Below are 22,793 nucleotides of genomic sequence, written 5' to 3'. Positions count from 1 at the left end.
ATTTGGTTCCATTTGTACACTGTCAGCGTTAAGGAGAGACCTTGAAATGTAAACGTTTGTGAAACACTGCCCTGAAGCAGTGGTTCTAAACCTTTTCAGGCCGCGACCCCCCAAATAATCATATTGTAACTGGGGACCCCCACACCCTGATGAGCACTAAGAGTTGAGGCATTTTGTATTTTGTATAACACGGTTCTTTTGTCGAAAAATAGACGATCTACATTGTCACAACGCCTCGTGTTGCGAGGCGTTGTGAGCATGTAGATCGTCTATTTTCCCAATTTCTGCCTCTAATATCTGACAATGTGGCCAATGTTTAATTTGTCATGTTATAGGTATTAAAAAGCCCTTAAATTGTCACTTTAGAAATGTGCATATACCCTATAGTCTATACACTTAAACTTTATGTTGGTTTGTGTACTGTTGAGTGAGAAAACAATGTTGCACACAAAGTTAATCATCTGGGGACCCCCCAAAATCACGACCCACAGGTTGAGAACACACTGCCCTAAAGCATTCAAAACTTGTTTTCTTGCACTCTCCTAATACCAAATCATGTCTAATACCAAATCTCTCTTTTTCTCCCCCTGCTCACCTCACCTCCTCTCCTCTCTTCTCCGCCAACCACCGCCATCGCCTCCCCTCCACAACAACAACATCATCATCCCGTCCTCCTCCTCTCCAGCGCGGCCCAGCTTTGTGATCCAGCCCCAGAACACGGAGGTGCTGGTGGGGGAGAGCGTGACGCTGGAGTGCAGCGCCACGGGCCAGCCGCAGCCCCGCGTCTCCTGGACCAAGGGGGACCGCACGCCGCTGCCCAGCGACGCGCGCGTCAACATCACGCCGTCCGGCGGCCTCTTCATCCAGAACGTGGTGCAGGCCGACGGCGGCCAGTACACCTGCTTCGCCTCCAACAACGTGGACACCATCCACGCCACGGCCTACATCATCGTGCAAGGTGAGAGAGAGAGAAAGGGAGGGCCCGCTGCACGTTTTATTTTTTGTTGGAATGTCCTTGCGGGTACCTTGCATTGGCTCTAATGTTTGAGGGAAAACCGATCTTATCCTCCAGGGTTCTCACAGTCATGAAATTCCTGGAAATATTTTGAAATCAGAAAAATATTTTTCCAGTACTGGAAAAGTATTAGAATTTATCATGGGTCCTGGAAGGTCCTGGAAAAATAGCTGTGCATTGTCTTTGGTTATTGATTTTGTTAAAGGTGATACACCATGCATTTTAAAAGTATTTATGTCATATTGTTTATGTCCCAAAAACGTTTTTCAAAAGGTTTGAGGCTAAATTACCACTCCTGAATAGAGAGCCTCTCTCATTTTTGAATGGCTCTCAGAGCATTTTCAGCTGCAGTACCACCTTTGGCCTGAACTGTGCTGCCCCCCGTCTCTGACGTCAGCGACGGCAGCAAATCTGGACAGCCTGTTTTGAGAACCCGTGGGATGCTTTTAACCTCCGCCTTCCCAAAACCAGAGAAAGACACAATGGTCAGAAATGGGACTTTGTGAGGATAGAAGGTGCTAGTGGGACCCCAAAAAAAGGTTTTAAAATAGGAAAAGTGAAATTTCATGGTGTATCACCTTTAATACCTCTGAAATGACAAATTAAACATGGGCCAAATTGTCAAATATTAGAGGCAGAAATTGTGAAAATAGCCGATCTACATGCTCACAACACCTCGCAACAAATATGATTATTTCGGGGGTCACGGCCTGAAAAGGTTGAGAACATAGGAGTAAGCGACCTGTTATTGAGCTGAATTATTGTTATATAGTCCTAGAAATTGGGTTAAATATTCTGAAAAAGTTTTGGAAATTAATTGGTAAAAATGTGTGGGAACCCTGTATAGACGTCGTTGCTGTCGGGCAGAAACTCTTATCTCCGTATTCGTAACTTTCATCCATTTTCCTGAATGAACGTCCTACTTGGTCGTACTATACGGCGTCTCACAAAAGTATCAAAGCTAGCAAATCCACAAGCTGGTAGAACTTCTACTTTAGCTATTTTTAAAATTGAATTTGTAAAGTAACAGTTTTTGGACATGAGGAGTTTTCCACCCAACGGAGACAATAAGGTTAATTATTTGTGCCATGACGATGTTTTAAATGGAAACACTTATAAATTCTACGTTATGCTAATAGCTGCTGATGAATGTATTTGTTATTCCTGTGTTTCAAATTGCTTCTCTCTCTCTCTGTCAGTCATTGCTTTATAACAAAGCAAAATATGACGGGGTGAATGACACACACTTAACCAATTAAGACCAGGAAAACATCTGTCATTTATATATCTTTGGCTATTCAAAAAATATTTTTAGCAAATTTTTTAAACCAACATTTCTCCTCCCCTCCCCCCAGCGGTCCCCCAGTTCACGGTGACGCCGCGGGACCAGTCGGTGCTGGAGGGCCACACGGTGGACTTTCCGTGCGAGGCCAGCGGCTACCCGCAGCCGGTCATCGCCTGGACGCGGGGCGGCAGCGCGCTCCCGCTGGACCGCCGGCACGCCGTGCTGTCCACGGGCGCCCTGCGCATCACCCGCGTGGCCGCGCACGACGAGGGCCAGTACGAGTGCCAGGCGGTCAGCGCCGTGGGCACGGTGCGCACGGCCGTGCAGCTCAGCATCCAGCAGAGAGGTGAGAGAGACCACGTGCTGCACGGTGGTGGGAAGTAACTAAGTACATTTACTGTACTGCAGGGGTGTCAAAAGTGTGCCTCGGGGGCCAAATGCGGCTTGAGGACAAATGTTATACGGCCCACAGAACATTCCTAAATTGTGTTATAAAGCAGCACCGTCAAACAAGAATATTTTGTACAGAGTATAATCAGGATTCCTTGTTCCCCATTGTCTCATTCTGAAGGCTATTTTATTGTTGTTGTTCAGTTTTTTTTACCTTACATTTGGTAATGAAGGATGGCTTATTGGTGAAATAAGGATGAGTTATTTGTGTTTTGTTCAGAGCACACACCTGACAAAAGACCATTGATATTAAATATTGAGATGATAGTTAAATAACATCGTGTGAATGCGATGCATATGTATGTGACTTTGTTATGGTCCGACCTGAAAGTACATTATGTCAGGAGATGTAGTAACCCTAACACAATGGCTGATATCTCATGAATGCCTGAACGGATTTCCAAGCGGATTCTTTTGTTTGAAAGCTGCATGATCTATGCAGGGGCGTGCATGATCCGTGCACTATGAATTACATGGACGTCTAAGGAGACTTGTGGCAGCCTGGCACTTTGGTGGCCATTTTTAAAGGGCAAGGTATGTGTAAAGAAGCCTCCTGTAGATTTATAATACACTATATCCTGTGGTCTAAATGAAAAGTCGGTGAGTGATCAGTCATTATGAAGTGTTTGGCCAAGCTCAGACCTACTCTGGAGTGGATACTTTTTAGTACCACATTTAGTGCACACCACTCTACCCAGGTCCTTGTAGTGGTAAACCTGGCACAAGTGGGTGGTGTGGTGTGGTGTGGTGTGGTGTGGTGTGGTGTTGGGCCATGTCAGTGGAAAAGGGGCTTATGAGCAGTGCATCTGGCTTCGTCCAAGGTAGTGAGGTAGTTGTGATGTCACGGTAAAATAAACATAAATCGATCAATCAATGGATTCTTGCCGCCAGACACATTTGAGTGTGGGGTCAAAGGTTTGGTAAACACGGTGTATTTGTATAAGAGGAGGGGATGGCAGGCTGGTATTAGATGTTAAGATGGGTTGGGAGGAGTAGTGCTGTATCCTCTATCCACTCATTTGTCGTTTACACAAATTAGACAACCTGCCATTAGAGTGAAACAATACAGACGTGTTTGTGCACGTGTGTGTGTGCGTGTGCCCGCACTGTAATTATGTTTTTGTCTGTATGCATTTCATGTGAGGAAATTTGTCACGCATTTTTTTACCTTTGCATGTAGAAATACATTTCCTGGTGAGTGTGCAAATGGGACAATTGTTCCTCTTTATTTTTTGGGTGTGTTTGAGAGAGAGAGAGAGAGAGAGAGAGAGAGAGAGAGAGAGAGAGAGAGAGAGAGAGAGAGAGAGAGAGAGAGAGAGAGAGAGAGAGAGAGAGAGAGAGAGAGAGAGAGAGAGAGAGAGAGAGAGAGAGAGAGAGAGAGAGAGAGAGAGAGAGAGAGAGAGAGAATGTGTGTGTATGCATTTGCGTTGTGTACACGTGTGTGTGTGCACTGCTTTGTGCCCGGTTCTCGTGTGTGTGTGTGTGTGCGCGCGCGTGTACTGTACATACACTCTGTGTGTAGCCAAAATTACAGGCTTGGCGCGGGCCAGGAAAGCATGGAAGTCTGTAATCCCCAGATGACACCATGTTTTTCCATGTAGTAATGCCTGTTAACATGGCCCAAAAGTACATGTTGCATAATGGCCCCGGCACTGTAAAACTACAGTGCACACAAAACCCATAACCAAAGCTGTCACCCTCGAATGTCTGTTTTAAGCTCCAGAGTGGCTTATGCAGAGGAAACAGACTAAACACATGGACCAGGATAAAGAAAGGGAAGGTGGACGAGATGAAACGCGGTCTTTTGTCATGCTTTCACTTGACAGTTAAGCCGTTTCGACCAGGCACGCATATCTGCGTCACCACTTTAAACATTATTTCATGATTTAACTAGTAAAAAATAGCAGATATACAAGCTCACAGCGCGGCACCGAGTGCCGCGCTGCGAGCTTGTAGATCTGCTATTTTTGAAAAATCTTGAAAATGTTACATTTGTAACGCAAATCCTTCTTTCTCTTTGTCCCTGGAACTAAATATTTTCAGGTGGGGGTCCATGGTCAAATACATATAATTCTAGGGGGTCCTTGATATGAAAACGTTTGAGAACCACTGACAGAGAAACATAGGTTTTTCAATCCAGAAGACATTTTTTCGGGTATAATTGGGTTAAGCATTCTTTCTGGATGTAAACTCTTTGTTGTTTGTTTCCGAGGAGAGGATCTTCCCACTTCCCAGTGTTGTGACTTTCAAACCTCGTCTGCCCTAGCCTGGCATATTATGCCCAGACAAATATCACAGCATAGATATTAGGGATGGGACGATAAGCATTATTATCGTTTATCGTGATAAAAAAAACACTCACGATAATCGTATTCTGGAGATTTTATGAATTGTGATATCGTCCTCCGTCATGCACTGGGTTCAATTCACCTTTTATTTGCCGAGCTGCATATCTGGTACCACTTAAACCCTCTATAATTGGTAAAAGGTACTTATAATATATGTACTTGATACAGTCTTTTTTTCACTCACTATCAAATGCCTTTGCCAAAAAATAGCATATCTATAAGCTCACAAGTTTTTTTTGTTATCAAATATTTTTATTTTCCATAATCAAAAGAAAAATGCAATTAACAGACAAACAACACAAACAATAGTAAAACAAGAAAAGGAAAAGAAAACCCACCCACCCCCTTTCCCCGGACCAACACGGAATGTACAATAGTGCATGCCTGTGCTAGGCTGTTACCACTATATAGTGATTTCTTGAATCCTAGCCTTAAGCTTATCTGCAATGTCCGACCACATATTAATGTTTTCTTCTTTTGCTCCGTGTAACCTTGCTATCGACTGCTCTAAATATACTATATCTAGAAAGGTTAAGGCCCACTGTCGAAACGTTAACGTATGAGGAGGTTTCCACCGCGTAGCTACCATCTTCTTCGCCGCCGTTACACCAGCAAAGAAGATGCGCTTGCGTATATTGTTTAGTTGCAACTGTGAGACGTCATTTAATAAAAATAAAGAAGGAGAAGATATGATATTGATACTAAAAATAGTTGAAAGTTTTGAGGCAACCATATTCCAGAATGACGACACATTTGGGCATTCCCAAACCATGTGAAGGAAGGTACCAATACTATTTGAGGCGCAGAGAGTGCAGTTGGGATTATTCAAAATCCTCATAGCACATAGTCTGCGGGGAGTTAAATAAGTCCGATGAACAAAATTTAAATGAATTTGTTGATGGTCTGGATTTCTAGAAGATAGCCTAATGTTAGACCATACTGTGTCCCAACAAAAGTCAGGGTCCAAATTTGGTACATCATTCCTCCAAACAGTATCAACAGATAGGGGCCATAACTACAGTCTAATAAAAAACCATAGAGGGTGGAAACCAAACCTCTTGTTCTGTTACCATCACAGATAAACTCATGGAAGGGGTGCAATCTAAGGGGAGCTTGCCATGGGACCCCATAGGTCCTCATGGACGTTCTCAGTTGGAAGTAGAAAAAAAGGGTATTTCCAGGCAGATTGAAGATGTCACACAAATCTCGAAAAGGTCGTAAACCATTTCTATCAAATAAGTCCCCTAATGTACGAATCCCCTTAGCCCTCCACCTTGGAAAGCGAATGGGGCGATCCTCGATTAAAAGTCTTTGATTATTGAACACTGGGGAAAATAAGTTCCATTTACAATCAATCTTACACATCTTTTCAGCTGCCCTCCATACTGCCACTAAATGAGAAATGATAGGTCCAAAGAGAACTTTGCATTGATGTGTAGTTATGTTTGAATAGATAAGATCTCTCAATTCAACAGGCTGCACTAAACTCTCCTCAAGCTCTCTCCAAGAAACCTTATTTGCTGGGTTAAACCAATTTAAAAGGGGGCGGAGCGTGAAGGCCCAATAATAAAATTTAAAGTTGGGCAATGAAAGGCCGCCATCATCTCTAGCACGTTGTAATAGAGAAAGTTTAAGACGAGGGCGTTTCCCTTTCCACACAAACTTAGATATCGAAGAGTGAAGCTTATTCCAGTATTGCGGCGGTGGTGGCAAAGGGAGCATAGAGCTTACAAAGTTAACCCTAGGAAGAACATTCATCTTTATGATTGAAACTCGAGCTTGGAGAGAGTTGGGCAAAGATGACCATCTATCTAAATCAAGACAAATCTTATTTAGAGTGTCACCATAGTTGTTCTTAACAATAGCCTGAAGAGAGGGGAAAATATCTATGCCAAGATATTTGAATTGGCTTACTACTGGGATTATGGGCGGCAGGATAGCAGATCTCATCTGATCATTTAGAGGTAGAAGGGCTGACTTCGTCCAATTAATTTTGTAGCCGGAAATGGAACTGAACTGATCAAAAATTTGAAGGACGTGAGTAATTGACTGTGGTGCATTCTCAAGGAACAGTAGAATATCATCAGCATATAGGGAAATGCGATGCTGTGTGTTGTTAATCGAAACAGGAGTAATATCTGCAGACTGACGCACTGTCTGAGCCAAGGGTTCGAGTGAAAGTGCGAAAAGGAGAGGACTAAGGGGACAACCCTGCCTTGAAGATCTGCCAATCGTGAATAGCGGCGAACAGATCTTACCGGTTAGGACCATGGCTGACGGATTAGAATAAAGTACTTTAACAAAATGTATGAATGAAGCACCAAATCCCATTTTATCTAGTACAGCCCACAGGTAAGACCATTCCAGACGATCAAATGCTTTCATCGCATCGAGCGACAACACTGCGGCGGGGGTCCTCAGCTCCTTAGCCCTATCGATGATATGCAATAGTCGTCTAGTATTATCAGAGGCTAGTCTAGTTCCTATGAAACCTGTCTGATCACAGTGTACTAAGGTGGTCATAAAACCCTGCAAGCGACGCGCAAGCACCTTAGCAAAAACTTTTAGATCAGAATTCAAAAGTGAAAGCGGTCTATAGCTTGCGCAATCTGTGGGATCCTTGTTCTTCTTCAACAATAATGATATAATAGCTACATTCACATCCCTGGAGAAAGAGCCACTTTCAATTGCATATCGAAACATGTCTAGCATCAGCTGACCTAGATCTTCCCAAAAGATGGCATAAAGTTCAGGGGGTATCCCATCCAAACCAGGCGACTTGCCCCTACGCATTGCGAGCACAGCTTCCTGTAATTCCGCCAGATGGAGCGGTCTATCTAAGGCTTCCGCATCCGCCTCGCTAAGGGTTGGTAACTGTATGTTGGATAAAAAATCATTGCATACTGCATCATCGTGAATGACCTCGGAGGTGTAGAGCTCATCATAAAAAGCACGAAACGTGGCATTGACCTCTTTGGGTTCTGTAACCATGGCTCCAGTTGTTGATTTGACACTAACAATATCAGCAAAATGCTCATTGGATCTAAGACGTAAAGCCAGTAAGTGACTGGGTCTTGCACTATTAAAATAGTAGTTTTGCCTTGTGCGTTTCATTTGAAATTCTGAGCGGCGCTTGAGAATGGAGTTAATTTCTTTCTTAACTAGCTCCCTCTGGGTTGCTGTACTAACATCAAAGTTATTTTGGAGAGAATTATCCAAAGTAGAAAACCGAGATTCCAATTCCACCAGTTTGGCTGACCTTAATTTTCTCTGAGTGGACGCATAGAGGGTTGTATTACTCCTGATATAGCCTTTAATTGCATCCCAAAGAATTCTGGGATCCTCAACTGAGCCTGTATTGATATTTATAAATTCGCGCAAACCAGTTTGAAACTGAGCTACAAATGCCGCATCGCGCAGCAGTGTGGTGTTAAACCGCCATCTAGGAGCTCTATCTATAACCTGTTTCAGTGAAGCAACACACAGCACCGCCTTGTGATCCGAGAGTGACATTGGGAGCAACTCTACCTTGGCAATTTTATGAAACAAGCTAACAGGGGCAAAAACGTAATCGATCCTAGAGAATGAAGCATGCCTACCCGACAGAAAAGAAAAATCTCTAACCGTTGGGTTCATTAAACGCCAGATGTCGAGTAAGCCAGTTGAGTTTGCCCAAGCACGTAGTTCTGCAGACGCTAGTGCTTGTTCTCTGCTTTCTACCCCAGTGGATCTATCTAGGTTATGTTGCCATGTTGCATTGAAGTCAGCACCAACAATGAATTTGAAATCCGTCAGTTCCAATAAGGTTTTAGTTAGTAATTTGTAAAACTCTTTGTCTAAAACATTTGGAGCATACACAGAGACTAGTGCTAGCATTTTACCCTCCAAGCGGATTTTAGCAACAGCTATCCTCCCGTCACTGTCAGACCAATCACCCAAAAAATCCAACCTAAGGTTACGTCTAGCCAATATGGCTACTCCCTTGGTTTTGGAAGAAGCAGCTGAAAAGGCTAAAACACGATAATGTTTATTAGCCAATCGGTTGGAATGCTCTTTTAAAAGATGAGACTCCTGTATAAATGCAAAGTCAATTGATTTAGATCGCAAAACCCCCAAAATGCTGGTTCGCTTATGCGGTATATTCGCTCCCCTTACATTGAAACTTAGAAATTTATATTCTGTCATAATTGTGGTTCAAACCATACGCACAGCAAGCACAGTAGAACATTTTAGAATTTCCTAGTTGGTCCCTCACAACAAACCTTCCCAACAGAAAAACAAAACAACCCCAAAAGGAACAGAAAGGAAAAAGCAACATCAAACGAACATAAAAAAAACACATAACATTGAAGCTTGAGGGGGAAAACCCCATTAGCATCAGAGTGCACAAAAACAGTTCCCCACCCCATCAACCTATTAGTCAACCTTCATTTCACTCTGTCAGAGAGTGCAAACAAGTAACTGCCCAAAAGTAACCATACATTGCCCTCTGGTGGTTATGTAAATATATAACAGATCACCAAAGTAAAAACAACAACAAAAAAGTGCCTTCTTGTGGCTGAATAGCTCTCAAACATTCCATCCGCTCAAATTATGATCAATCTCCCCACTTCATATCACTTAAATAAATGAGAATGGTATGTTAACATTTCTAGTAAAGAAGGGGGAGAGAAAAAAGAAAAGAATAAAGGGGAAAAAAAAAGAGAGGGGACTATAACAACTGTAATAATAATAATCAGTCCAGCATTAGGCCCACTTAGAATGTGATAAAGCCCTATAAGCCACGTTAATGCAAATAACCAAACACTTGTGACAGATATGTGGAAATAAGGCTGTCACCACGACAAGGCACTAATATAATATTAATAATAAAAATAAATAAAAAAGGAAATCAGTGTATATGATATAAAACATATATGCACTTACATATGTAGTTAGAAATAGAAATTAAAAGCACATACGGGGGGCCATATGCAGCAAAGCACACACAGTGTTAATGCATACTGCGCCACACACAGCCCCCCCTATGCATCCATGCATACAAACCACAATTACTAATTAGAAGGGGGAAAAAAAGAAAGAAAAGAAAAGTCTGTATACATAAGTATTTACATAAAACACAGTTATGTATGATCAGGAAACCATATACAACACAGCACACATGATGCATACTGCGCCATATACAGCTCCCTGTGCATGCCCAAAAGGCCAGTGCAAACTTAGATAAATGTCAATCATATTAGTTAAGTCTGTTTCCGTCTTAAACAGTAAACTACCATACTTCAAACAGTGAACATACCCAATCACGACTACAAAATAAATATCCCCAATTCAGAGCTCCCCTCTCCCCCATCAAGAAATTAACATCTTAGAAGACAACAAGTAAAGTAGGTAAATAACTACCCCCCCCCCCCCCCCCCAGACAGCGGATCCACGAGCACGTAGAGCCAACGCGCCACGAGATCGTACATCCGCCAGCTATTAAGATTAGGAAAAAAAAAAGGAAAGAAAAGAACGAGTCAATGAGCCAGGGAGAGAGAGAGAGAGGAGAAGCAGAGATAGGTAGAGAGACATAGAGAAAGGGCGGGAGAGCGAGTGGTCTCTGGAACCGCGGAGCCTTCACAATTTAGACCATATTATTTATATCTGTTTCGCCTTAAACAGTAGGCTACATTACTCAATACAAAGGCCAAAGCCCAGTCTCGCCCTCCTACCCGAGAAAGTAGCGTTTTAGGAGGCATAAACGAACCATAAACTAACAACCAACATAGCCGCCATTACCTAACAGAAAGAGAGAGAGAGAGAGAGAGAGAGAGACACACACACAGCGAGAGAGAGAGCCATAGAGAGAGAGAGAGAGAGAGAGAGAGAGAGAGAGAGAGGGAAAGCCGAGATAGATAGAGAGACACAGAGGGAAGACGAGAGAGAGAGCAGGCTCGGAACCGGGACACGGAACACGTTAGACAAAGCTTAACAGAGAGAGATAAAACCCTCTAGACCTATATAGTAAGCAGCACAACGCTCAATAAGAGCAAAGAAAAAGAATACAATAATAACAAGAACAATGTCCATTATATTCAAACAAAAAAGACAGTGAATTATGCTTATAGCTTTATCAGCCCTAAATCCTCTCTCCTTGCGGTAACCTAAATTAAAACGAGTAACACCCATCTGCTTACAGATCTTATTAAAAAATAAAATATATCTTATTCTTCAATACAAATAAAATAGGCATTATGAAACGAAACACTTGAAAACACAACGTCAAGTCAGATGATGAGTCCAAAACAATAAGTAGGCTTACATTAACAACTCACCCTTTGGGGAGGAGGAGGAGGAGAGAGTGAGGAAAGAAAGACGCTGCGTAAAAGTCATCTCCAAAGTCCCAGCCAGCTTACCAACAGTCCATTAAAGGCAAAAGGATATCACATCGGCAGAATGTGTTTGAAAGCACGCGATCACAAAAGCAAAAGTGTCCCTGGTAAAAGTTAGTTCTCTGTAACTGTCGTCTCATCATCCTGCGTAGCTAGAGTCTCGTCCGCAGCACCTGGAGTCTTGAACTTATCCTTGCAAAAGGCCAGCGCTTCCTTGGGTGAGTTGAAAGTAGAAGTCGCCTCATCCACGGTTATCCAGAATTTGCTCGGGTGCCTTATTCCGTATTTAACTCCTTCCGCGGTGATGGAACGTAGGAATTCCTTTACTGGCCCAAAAGCTGCCCTTCTCTTTGATGTTTCAGCAGACCAGTCGGGGAAAATATACACCTTTTTGCCATTGTATGTCAGTTGGCCTGCTTTCCTGGAGAGCTGGAGTATGCGTTCCTTTACCCGGAAAAAATGGATCCTTGCCAGGAAAGCCCTTGGCTTATCAGAACGTGGATTGCCGGTCCGATGAGCACGATCCACCTCCGGGGGGGAGTCGGGAAACTCGTCGGGGAATGTTTTCTGCAAAAAAGACTGGATAAAGGCCACTGGGTCAGCCTTTTCTAGCCCAGGAGAGATCCCAATCACTCTTATGTTGTTCCTACGACTCCGGTCTTCTGCTATGACGAGCTTCTCCTCCAGATTAGCACATCTTCTCTCCAATTCAGTGATACACATCTGCAAACTGTCCATGGAGGAACCAAAGTTCTCAATGGCCTCCCCATGTTCAGCCACGGTCGTGTTCAGCGTGGCGACTGCAGGACGCAGCTCCTTTCCGAAGTCATCAATCTTCTTCAGTAATTTCTTCTCCAAGCCAAGCATCATGGGTTGAATAAAACCATCCATAAACTCTTTCAGTGATTCCTTGAGGACCTCGCGCAGCATGCTCTTTGTAACCGGAGCGTCAGCGTCGCCCTGCATTGCGCCAGCCATGTTGTCAGCGTTTGCGGTCGGAGACCTGGTACTCCTCGACCTCGTGTTAATCGTATTCGGCATGAAACACGAAACAGCTGCAAAAACAGACACTCACCAGTGTTTTGGCGTTTAAAGTCTCAAAAGAACTATAAAGGCAGTAAAAAATGGGCTTAAAAAATGTGAAAACTTTGCACCTCTACAGAGCTCAACAAACGCGTCCTACTCGGTCGCCATCTTGTCGGAACTCTATAAGCTCACAAGTTGTGAGCTTGTAGATCTGCTATTCTTTGGCAAATGTTCCTCCCCAGGATAATGGATTTTGATTATCGCAATTTCTTTTGTATATAATTGTGATATGACATTTTCATATCATCCGATCCCTAGTAGATATTATTACGACCTGCATTTCCAAGTGCCGAAAAAATGCCTCTGATGTTATAAACAGCCAAACATTTGTGTACTGGGCCCTGATTGCTCCGTCACTACTTCGGAGGGAGTGAAATCCAATCACAACAATTTTTTTCAGGAAACTCTTTTTGAACAGTGGTTCTCAAAAGATATACAGTATCAGAGCTTGTACTACAGTATCTGTGTGATATTTTTTTTTTACATTTTCGATAAATCTTGGAAGTGTTTACAGTGCCCAAATACATACATTTTAGGAATCATTGGCACGAAAAAGTTTGAGAACTACTGATTCAGAAGGCATTTGTAGAATCAGCCTCGGGTCTTATGGCCCATTTCCCACTGGGCGCGACAACGATAAAAAAAATATCGTTTTCAATTGAAGTGGATGTTAGCTTCCACACCACAACGATAAAGCCGTCATAATTGATGTGAACGCCAACATATCGTTATCGTTATCACGCCCAGTGGGAAAGGGCCTTTAATGGGTTAAAAGCAGTTAATTAGTGTGAAGACTTGCTCTCAGATGCCCCCCCCAACCTAAACCGCTAACCCCCCTTCCCGCTTGAGGTCTCAAAGACCTGTGGGAATTTCCCGTGGGCCGTGCGGCTCGCTGCTCTCCGTAATAATGGCGTCTTTGGAGAGGAGGTTGTAACGCGGAAGAGGGCAGGGACCAGACCACAGCCATGCCCCGACACCCCCCTCCCCATATCCCCCCCCCCACCCCCAGCCCAGACTCCAGTTGAGAGGGGATTGTGTCATGATCCTTGCTCACTGTGTGACCCAATGAATCACGCTCTGTGTCTGCCTGAGTGTGCAAGTGTGTCTGGGTTTGTGTGTGTGTGTGTGTGTGTGTGTGTGTGTATGTGTGTGTGTGTGTGTGTGTGTAAGGGTTGTGGCTGTGTTACAGTCAATGATTGTTGAACTCCCCGTGCAGTCTCTGTACAGTACATGGGTAAAAGAAAAAAACTTCAGCTGTTCTCATTTAATATAATTGGAACAAGGCCGAGACAGGATGGGGAGGTTGAGTTGTTTGGGATTATGAGAACAAAAGCCGCTATAGAAATTCCTTGATGATATTAATGTGTCCGTTCAGTCTTTTAATGCGAGGCTCACAGAGCAGCGCCACTTATGAGGCTGCAATGCAGACAGAGACAACGGGTTGATGGATAACTCTCGTTTCTCGTCATGCGTTAAGTCTACTGTTGACTTTGATTGTACTGTACATGTACATGCTGCATAATCATTAACGTGTGTGTGTGTGTGTGTGTGTGTGTGTGTGTGTGTGTGTGTGTGTGTGTGTGTGTGTGTGTGTGTGTGTGTGTGTGTGTGTGTGTGTGTGTGTGTGTGTGTGTGTGTGTGGTGTGTGTGTGTGTGTGTGTGTGTGTGTGTGTGTTTGTGTTTAACTCATTCAGTAACGCCTGTTTTCACCACGGCTCCGAGGGACCAGACGGTGGAGTCTGGCCAAGACGTCCAGATTCCCTGCAGCGCTCATGGTCAGCCTCAGCCCGTCCTCACCTGGAACAAGGTCAGAGGCCAGAGCAGGGGTTTTCAAACCTTATTGACCCAGGGCACCCCTGTAAATAACCTACTCATCCCCTGAATTACACTGTTAAGTTTTAGAAACATATTATGCAACGTAAACATGCACATCTTTCCACCTGTGAGTATCTCTTGTAGTGGTAGGCCACTTGAACCTCATCCCTATTCTGGGGGAAAGGTTAACCAAAAATAGCCGATCTACAAGCTGTGACGCGTCGTGAGCTTGTAGATCGGCTATTCTTTTTTTTTTTTTTTTTTCAGTTTACAGTTTAATCCAAAGCGACTTACAATAAGCAGATATACATCACTATAATAAGCAAGATAATTATGTCAGAACATCAACAACAATATAACAAATGCATAGGAATATCAATCTAGAAAAAACAATAACATAGGTAGACCATGCACCTAATCAGTAAAAAAAAAGTTTCTAAAAACCAAAAAAAAAATGCTAACTAGCTTCATGTATGGTCATTGAGTGTTACAGTAGTGCTATGGGTTTAGGTGGAGTCTGAAGAGGTGAGTCTTCAGTCCACGGCGGAAGCTAGGGAGAGAGTCTGTTGTTCTAAGTGTGACAGGGAGTTTATTCCACAGTTTGGGGGCCAGAAGGGCAAATTGTCGAGGACGAGTGGATTTTTGTCCTGGTGTTTTAGCAAGGGTTCTGTCAGCATCCCTGTGTTGGCTGATCTGAGTGAACTGGTGGGGTTGTAGGAGTTGATCAGGTTTTGGAGGTATGGAGGAGCTGTACCAGTGAGGAGAGAGTCAAGTTTAGAAATGACAGAGTTTACATAGCCAATCAAATTACTGTTTTAATCGTCCAAATCACTGCTACGTACAAGGGTTTCCAATCTGAATTGCCCTTTGCACAGCACAATTGGTGCATGGCTTTCCAACCAGAGGCTGTTAATCTCTGCCTTGTTACTTGGCTGTCCACATGGTAACTCCCAGGGTTATGACCTTCGTGCTCCTTGACCCCCTGTTCCCGCCTTCCCTTCCACAGGACGGAGTGCAGGTGACGGAGAGCGGCAAGTTCCACATCAGTCCTGACGGCTATCTGGAGGTCAAGGACGTGGGAACGGCCGACGCCGGGCGCTACGAATGCGTGGCCCGCAACCCCATCGGATACCAGGCTGTCAGCATGGTGCTCACCGTGACCAGTAAGATCAAGCCAACGTTCACAGCTACAACAAACTAGGGATGGGACGATAAGCAATATTATCGTGATAAAAACACTCACGATAATCGTATCATGGAGATTTAATTTATCGTGAAATCGTCCTCCGTCATGCACTGGGATCAATTCAGCTGTTATTTGCAGAGATGCATATCCAGTACCATTTAAACCCTCTATTGGTTAAACGTACTTATAATATAGGTACTTGATACGTACTTGATAGTCTTTTTTTCACTCTATCAAATCTAAAAAAAAATGACGATTTTGCAATTTCTTGGCAAATGTTCCACTGTTCGCGATAATATCGTAAATCGCGATTTCTTTGGTCAGAATAATCAACAAACCAAACGTTTACAACTCCTACCTAATAGTCCTACGATACAAACACTGGCCATTTCTCATTATAACTACTTGCATCCATAGGCAAGTTCAGTCCATATGCGTACCGGTATGTGAACTTGATCCACCCACTTTATTTGGCATCAGGAGCTTATATAAGCCATATATAGAATCAAGGTTTCTTTTTCACTAATCGTACTGGCACAAGCGGCGAGATGCTCAAGATAGAATATTTTCAGAACATTTGCTCTGATGTTTTCGGAGACGTGAGGTCCTGCTGTTTTGACAGAAGCAAACGTGATCACGTGACCTTAAGGACAAATCTGTCTCAAACTAGAAAGGGTTAGGGTTGCCTTCTCTTGTCTCATGGACATGGAACGTTCTACTCCAAGTTAACTTGAGTCTTTCACTTATTTCTCCCAAAAGACGCATGTCCATTCTTTTAACCTTGAGTCTCAAGTAATTTTTTTGCCAAAGACTTGGGTCCAATAATATAATTTATAATATTGACACATGCAGTCTATTAGCTGGGCTGACCCACAGACCAGGGACGTGCTGGCCATTGGGAAAAGCGGGACAACTCCCGAACGGCCGGCTCATTTCCGGCCGGTCCAGGCCGGCCATTAGGAAAACATTAAACTGTTTGCACAAAAGTAAAAATTAAACTGTTTGCACAAAAGTAGTGAAAACAGCCGATCTACAAGCACACAACGCCTCGCACCGCGAGGCGTTGTGTGCTTGTAGATCTGCTGTTTTCACTAGTTTAAATAATTTTTTTAAATGATAAATACAAAACAAACGGTTTTGGACATACAAGGTTTCCACCCGACAACGACGAAATATAACTAATGTAATTGGCCCACTGGCTTATTACTTGTCATGATCTGAAATGGCAAATCTTTGAGTAGCAGCAGCTACTATATCTCTCTCTATAGCGCGCAATGAGGGCCTCTCCAATTGTTTTTCCCGGGCTGAATCAGGGGCCCAGCACGTCCCTGCCACAGACCTTCACAGGCCACTATGGCAGTGCACTGAGAGCAGGCACGTGCACACATAGACGTCAAAGGGGACTTGAGCCCCTTTACTGTAAAAAGTGCCCTTTCCAGGCCATAATAGTAGAGGAGCCTATGTATTTCCGTAATTTTGGAATGTTAATTTTTGGAGACATGTATATCTTGATTCTTGGGGTTCTCAGAATGCCAAAAAAACATGTCTCCAATTTTTCTTTTGGGGTTTAGCTTGTGTAATTAGCATAAGTAGACAATTAATTGCCCAAAACAGGAAATGGCAATAACTTTGCTTCTAGGTAACTTATAAAGGTGATCTAAGAGTCTAAGTCGATGTTTGTGAGGTCAAGAATTTCATCTGTTACCATTGTGAAGTCATACAAACTTTCCTAATTAGCATAATTTGCATACATTATGCAAAAATGAGGTGGAAATAAGCAAATTGCTGCATTTTTTAAGTTTTAGTCAACTTTGAAAGCTTCTCACAGACTCTAAGATGTATGTTTACAATCAATTATCATCATCCTATAAATAAATCATGCAACACTTTGTCTGTGTAACAATTATGTAATAATCACACCGAAACCCGAAATATCTATATTTCTTTGCTTTAAGCTAATTAATAAACATGATCTTACAGACAGTGTAAGTCTGTTTGCATATCTAGAAAATATTCTCTTTCCATGACTAGGATATTTAACCTTTCCTTAATAGCATAATTTGCATATATATATATATATATATATATATATATATATATATATATATATGAGAAATGGTCACAGATTTATCAGATTGTTTATTCTAATATTTACAGAAAGTTGTGAAAACACATTTAAATAGAAGGGTCTCCATCGTCATCATCGACACCGGTTTAGAGCTTGCCAACAGGTTAACTTTCCCTTGCCAACAAATTGGCCTGTCTGGTCAGTTCAATGATGGCATGGAACCCTGGTAAGTTTTCATACCCTGGTATGTTTCACTGTACATCAATAGAGTTTGAGTGGACATCTTGCCTTGATTATGAAAATGTTGGGGTTTCCCTGGAAGAGTTGGAGGGATTTCTTAGCAAGATAGACAATCAGCTCATCTTTGGTGTGGATACCTGACAAGAATTGTTTTTCTGACACCTTCCCTATCGGTGTGTTGTCTTCCACATCATAAGTGGTAGGGTGCTTGCCACCCTGGTGTCGCTTACATGTGGCCTCCTTCAGTGAAGATGCAATGTCATAGCGGTCAAATACTACATGAGTCATCTCACTATGTTCCTGTCCAGTGTGGCTATGAAGTGGTCAGCCCACTGGGAACATGTCTTGATCCATGATGGCTTTCCCATTTGCATTTGCTACTCTAGGTATTACAAAAAAACTCAGTTCTGACACAGAAAAAAAGGTTGAAACATTTGTTTGCCAGCTGTACAAGCCCAGTACAAATCTTGTGGATGTTGGCGAGCTCAGGTGGAGGTTATTCACAAAGAAACAATTAGAAGCCGAGAAGCTGCCACCTACACAAGGAGCATTACATCAAGCCATTGCCCGTTCCCATTACAAGGCAATATGGTATGAGGTGTCAGGACCACGTACATAACCCACAGATACCACCAGTAACTGAATATGGATGGGGGGCTGAGGGAGAACAACTGGTGCCAGTCACAACACGGGATCCCCCAGCTCCAGCCACCATTACCCATAATACCCAACTGATCAAATGTGGCTGCAAAAAATCCCAGTGCGTGTCACATTGTTCTTGTCAATATCAAAATGTTAACTGCTCTGAGATGTGCATGTGTGGGGCAGATGAATAGGTGTGTTGTAATGTAAGCAAGGCACATCTGTTGGGAATTGGTGATGACGACAACAAAGATGGAGACCCATTCTATTTAAATGTGTTTACAATATTTTCTGAGAATAAACAATCTGATAATTCTGTGACCATTTCTCATATTGTTCTTTATTTTATATGAAGGATATATATGCAAATTAAGCTAATAAGGGAAGGTTAGATATCCTAGTTATTGAAAGAGAATATTTTCTAGTCTTGCAAACAGACTGTCTGTAAGATAATGTTTATTAATTAACTTAAAGCAAAGAAATATAGCTTTCTGGTTTTGGTGTGATTATTACGTAATTATTACACAGATACAGGGTTGCATGATTTATTTATAGGAGATGATAATTGATGATTTGTAAACTTACATCTTAAAGTCTGTGAGAAGCTTTCAAAGTTGACTAAAACTGAAAAAAATAAGCAATTTGTTTATTTTCACCTCGTTGTTGCATATTTTATGCTAATTATGCTAATTAGGAAAGTTTGTATGACTTCAAAATGGTAACAGATTAATTTCTGGACCTCACAAACATCGACTTAGACTCTTAGATCACCTTTATAAGTTACCTAGAAGCAAAGTTATTGCCATTTCCTGTTTTGGGCAATTAATTGACTAATTATGCTAATTACACAAGCTAAACCCCAAAAGAAAAATTGGAGACATGTTTTTTTGGCATTCTGAGAACCCCAAGAATCAAGATATACATGTCTCCAAAAATTAACATTCCAAAATTACGGCCAACAGAATCTGATACATAGGCTCCCCTACTATAACATTGAATGCAGTTTTTACTATGGTGAAAGAAATGCAAATGCCGCTTTCCATGCCATACCTGAAGGCAGCATTCAAGAGAGTTGCCTTGTCCAAACTCTCCTGAACTTGAACGCAACATCTTATGTTGAAAGAATTGTCCTTTCTGTGTAGAAATCCATGCCGTTACGCCACATCTCCAGTATTGACTTGATTATGCTTAGTTTAGTGTGGTATCAAGTACTGAAAATAGCCGACCTCCAAGCTCACAACGCGTTGCAGCGCAACGCGTTGTGAGCCTGGAGGTCTGCATATTTTCACCAAAAGGCCCTTTTAGAAATGTCAGCCCCTGCCTCTCTAACATTCTCTGCAGTCCCCGACTGAGAGAGTGAGATTATCAGATTGTTTCTCTCTTAAGTCACCAAAGTGGAATTGCTGAAAGTATCCGCAGCAAGGCTATCGGGTTCCCGTCAGCTCCTCCCCGACCCTGAGTGTGTTGATGTGTTGCGTTTCCCGCGGAGACGGTTCAGGTCAGACCGCGGGAGCTGCGACGGCGACCCATGAACCTTCAACATGTCCTGTTGTTGTTGGCACGCTCCCAGAGACCCTCACCTCACTACCGCACTGTTTGCTATGGCACGCTCCTGAGTAGCAAGTGTGCCAGAAGTGTCCAAAGATAGGGAAGGGTTGTGAATTATTATAGCACCCTATAAGGCAGTGGTTCTCAACCTTTTCAGGCCGCGACCCTCAAAATAATCATATTTTAACTGGGGACCGCCGACACCCACGGTTCTATTGTGAAAATAGCCAATCTACATGCTCACAACGCCTTGACGAGCATTAAAGGAGTGGCGACACCGGCCGAAATTTAACATTATGATACAGTAGGTCACGTGGTGTTTCTTCAAACAGTCTGAAAAGGAGGCGGGCCGTATCAGTTAGTAGTGAATGTATACTTCGTCCGTCGTGCGGTGCCGCGCACAACGTGATGGCTTGTTGTTAGCGTGTAGCCCGGCTAACGCTGCACCGCACGGCTATTTGCGAGAGCTATTGTGTGTGTGTACACACACACACACACACACATACACATACATACACACACACACACACACGCACGCACGCACGCGCGCGCGCGCGAAAGCACACACACACAGGCTACACACACACACACAGAGTGTATGAGTACGGAGCACGGACCTCAGTCCGGCCGCTGTGCTCCGGTGAGACAGCAGGACATGGCTTGATCCGGTCGGTCTGGTGCTCCAGTCAGGTTAGGGCAAGAGACAGCAGGGTATGGCCGACAAAACCGTCTCATAGACGGGGAGAAGCGTGTTGACCCTCGAAAACTTTTTTTGACACTTTTTTTGAAGAAGACATGTACTTTTTTATCGGTCTAACCATTGATTTTATAGCGAATGCTATATAATTTTTACCCCTAGAACTGATAGTTTTAAAGTTGGTTTAGAAAGTCGGAAACACACCTCGGACAGCTTTTTTTGGGGCAGTTTCAAAAGATAATGATATGGATAATCGACTCCGCCCCTCCCCCCATATTAGCCCAATCAAATTAATTTATTTCAGTTACTGTACAGAAAGTACTACTTTCAGTACAATAACTACAATAAATTAATTTGATTGGGTCATTTAACATGGGGGTACATGACATCATTAAAAAGATTGGCTAATTTGATAGCCTTAATTAGCTGTTTTGGCCATGTCACTCCACCTTTAAGAGTTGAAGCATTACATTTTGTATAACACGGTTCTATTGTGAAAATAGCCAATCTACATGATCACAATTGGGAAAGCAATTACAGTTGTCACTGCCCTGCTTCTAACGTGTGTGTGTGTGTGTGTGTGTGTGTGTGTGTGTGTGTGTGTGTGTGTGTGTGTGTGTGTGTGTGTGTGTGTGTGTGTGTGTGTGTGTGTGTGTGTGTGTGTGTGTGTGTGTGTGTGTGTGTGTGTGTGTGTGTGTGTGTGTGTGTGTGTGTGTGTGTGTGTGTGTGTGTGTGTGTGTGTGTGTGTGTGTGTGTGTGTGTGTGTAGTACCCCTGGTCAGCAGAGAGGGCGACACCTTCGTGACCTCATCCATAGAGGAGGCCATCCGCAATGTGGACAGCGCCATCGAGTCCACCAGAAGACGTCTGTTTGATGGGTAAGACAAGAGAGAGAGAGAGACGCATAATATCGTCGCCGTTGGGCAGAAACCTCTTATCTCCTTATGTGTTTTTCGAGGTATACAGTATATGAGGTTTCCACCCGACATAGATGGCTGCATGCATGGATATGCTGTTCATTATCTGGGTTATGCAGGCAGTGGACCTAAAGCAGAAATACATTAAAAACTATATAACTCAATTGTTTTTACTAATATCGTGAGTAATATCGATATCGAGGTATTCAACAACGTAATCGGATCTCAAAAGGTTTTCCTAATATCACCCAGCCTTACTGGAAACCTAGGCTTTAGGTTTGAGGGATAAACATGGCAACATAAAAAGTTTAAGATGTCCTCACGAGTATAGTAATACTAGCGCGCGCGCGTGTGTGTGTGTGTGTGTGTGTGTAGTATATATTTTATGATTGCCGGGGATTTGTGTGTTGTGAATGTGTGCCACGGCATACTTTGAATAATGGCTTTTGCTTTTTTACTCAAGTGTTTATGCTATTACGTTTAAATATTCAGGCCCCGGCTGAAATTCATCCACAACTTTTTTTTCACTGAGGCACGGAGAGAAAGAACGTTAATGTGTCTTGGAAGACGCTCCACATTTGTCCAGTGAGGTTTTCATTGCGCTCTCCGCACTCAGTGAAACGCGTAGGTGGCTGCAATTTGAGTCATGAAGTCTTTGCATCCTGTTGAGTGATGTGGTTTGCAGAGGTGCTTTTTTCCCTTGCTGTTCACACACACACACACACACACACACACACACAGGCACTCACGTTCGTACAGTACGCGCGCGCACGCATGCTTACACCTGCACTCCGATACACACGCACGCAGCCCACACACACACACACGCACCACCTGGACACGGATACACACACAGGATCAAACCCAAACACAGGATCAAACACAGGTGACCTGAATTGTGTTAAGGGGATTTCCAGCTCTTGTCTAATGACAGTTCCAGCTGAGGAACCTGCTGCTCTCCTTGGCTGCCTGCTGAACATCCTTTTAGAAAGTTGTTTATACCGTACGGCGCTCTGGAATCTCCATCAGTCCTCTCCTCATCCTGTCTCCTCTTTCCTGCACTCCGTCCCGAAGTCCCACACAGTCAAATATGGAATGTTCATTTCACTCCCAAGGTGTAAAA

The 22,793-nt window shown here is 43.2% G+C and overlaps 1 protein-coding gene across 1 annotated transcript in view; it reads left to right on the top strand.

Moving 5' to 3' along the window:
• pxdn (peroxidasin) overlaps positions 1 to 22,793 on the top strand; it is a 131,331-nt gene that overhangs the window by 62,719 nt on the left and 45,819 nt on the right. The window contains exons 10-14 of the mRNA XM_080750606.1: positions 686 to 958; positions 2,371 to 2,646; positions 14,253 to 14,365; positions 15,380 to 15,536; positions 21,523 to 21,631. Coding sequence (XP_080606732.1) covers positions 686 to 958; positions 2,371 to 2,646; positions 14,253 to 14,365; positions 15,380 to 15,536; positions 21,523 to 21,631 — 928 coding nt within the window. The remainder of the gene's footprint in view (positions 1 to 685; positions 959 to 2,370; positions 2,647 to 14,252; positions 14,366 to 15,379; positions 15,537 to 21,522; positions 21,632 to 22,793) is intronic.

The sequence above is a fragment of the Nannobrachium achirus genome, assembly GCF_963921795.1.
Source record: "Nannobrachium achirus genome assembly, chromosome: 20".
NCBI classification, from domain to species: domain Eukaryota; kingdom Metazoa; phylum Chordata; class Actinopteri; order Myctophiformes; family Myctophidae; genus Nannobrachium; species Nannobrachium achirus.
The sequence above is the reverse complement of the archived record's forward strand: the minus strand, read 5'-3'. Positions and strand labels throughout refer to the sequence as shown.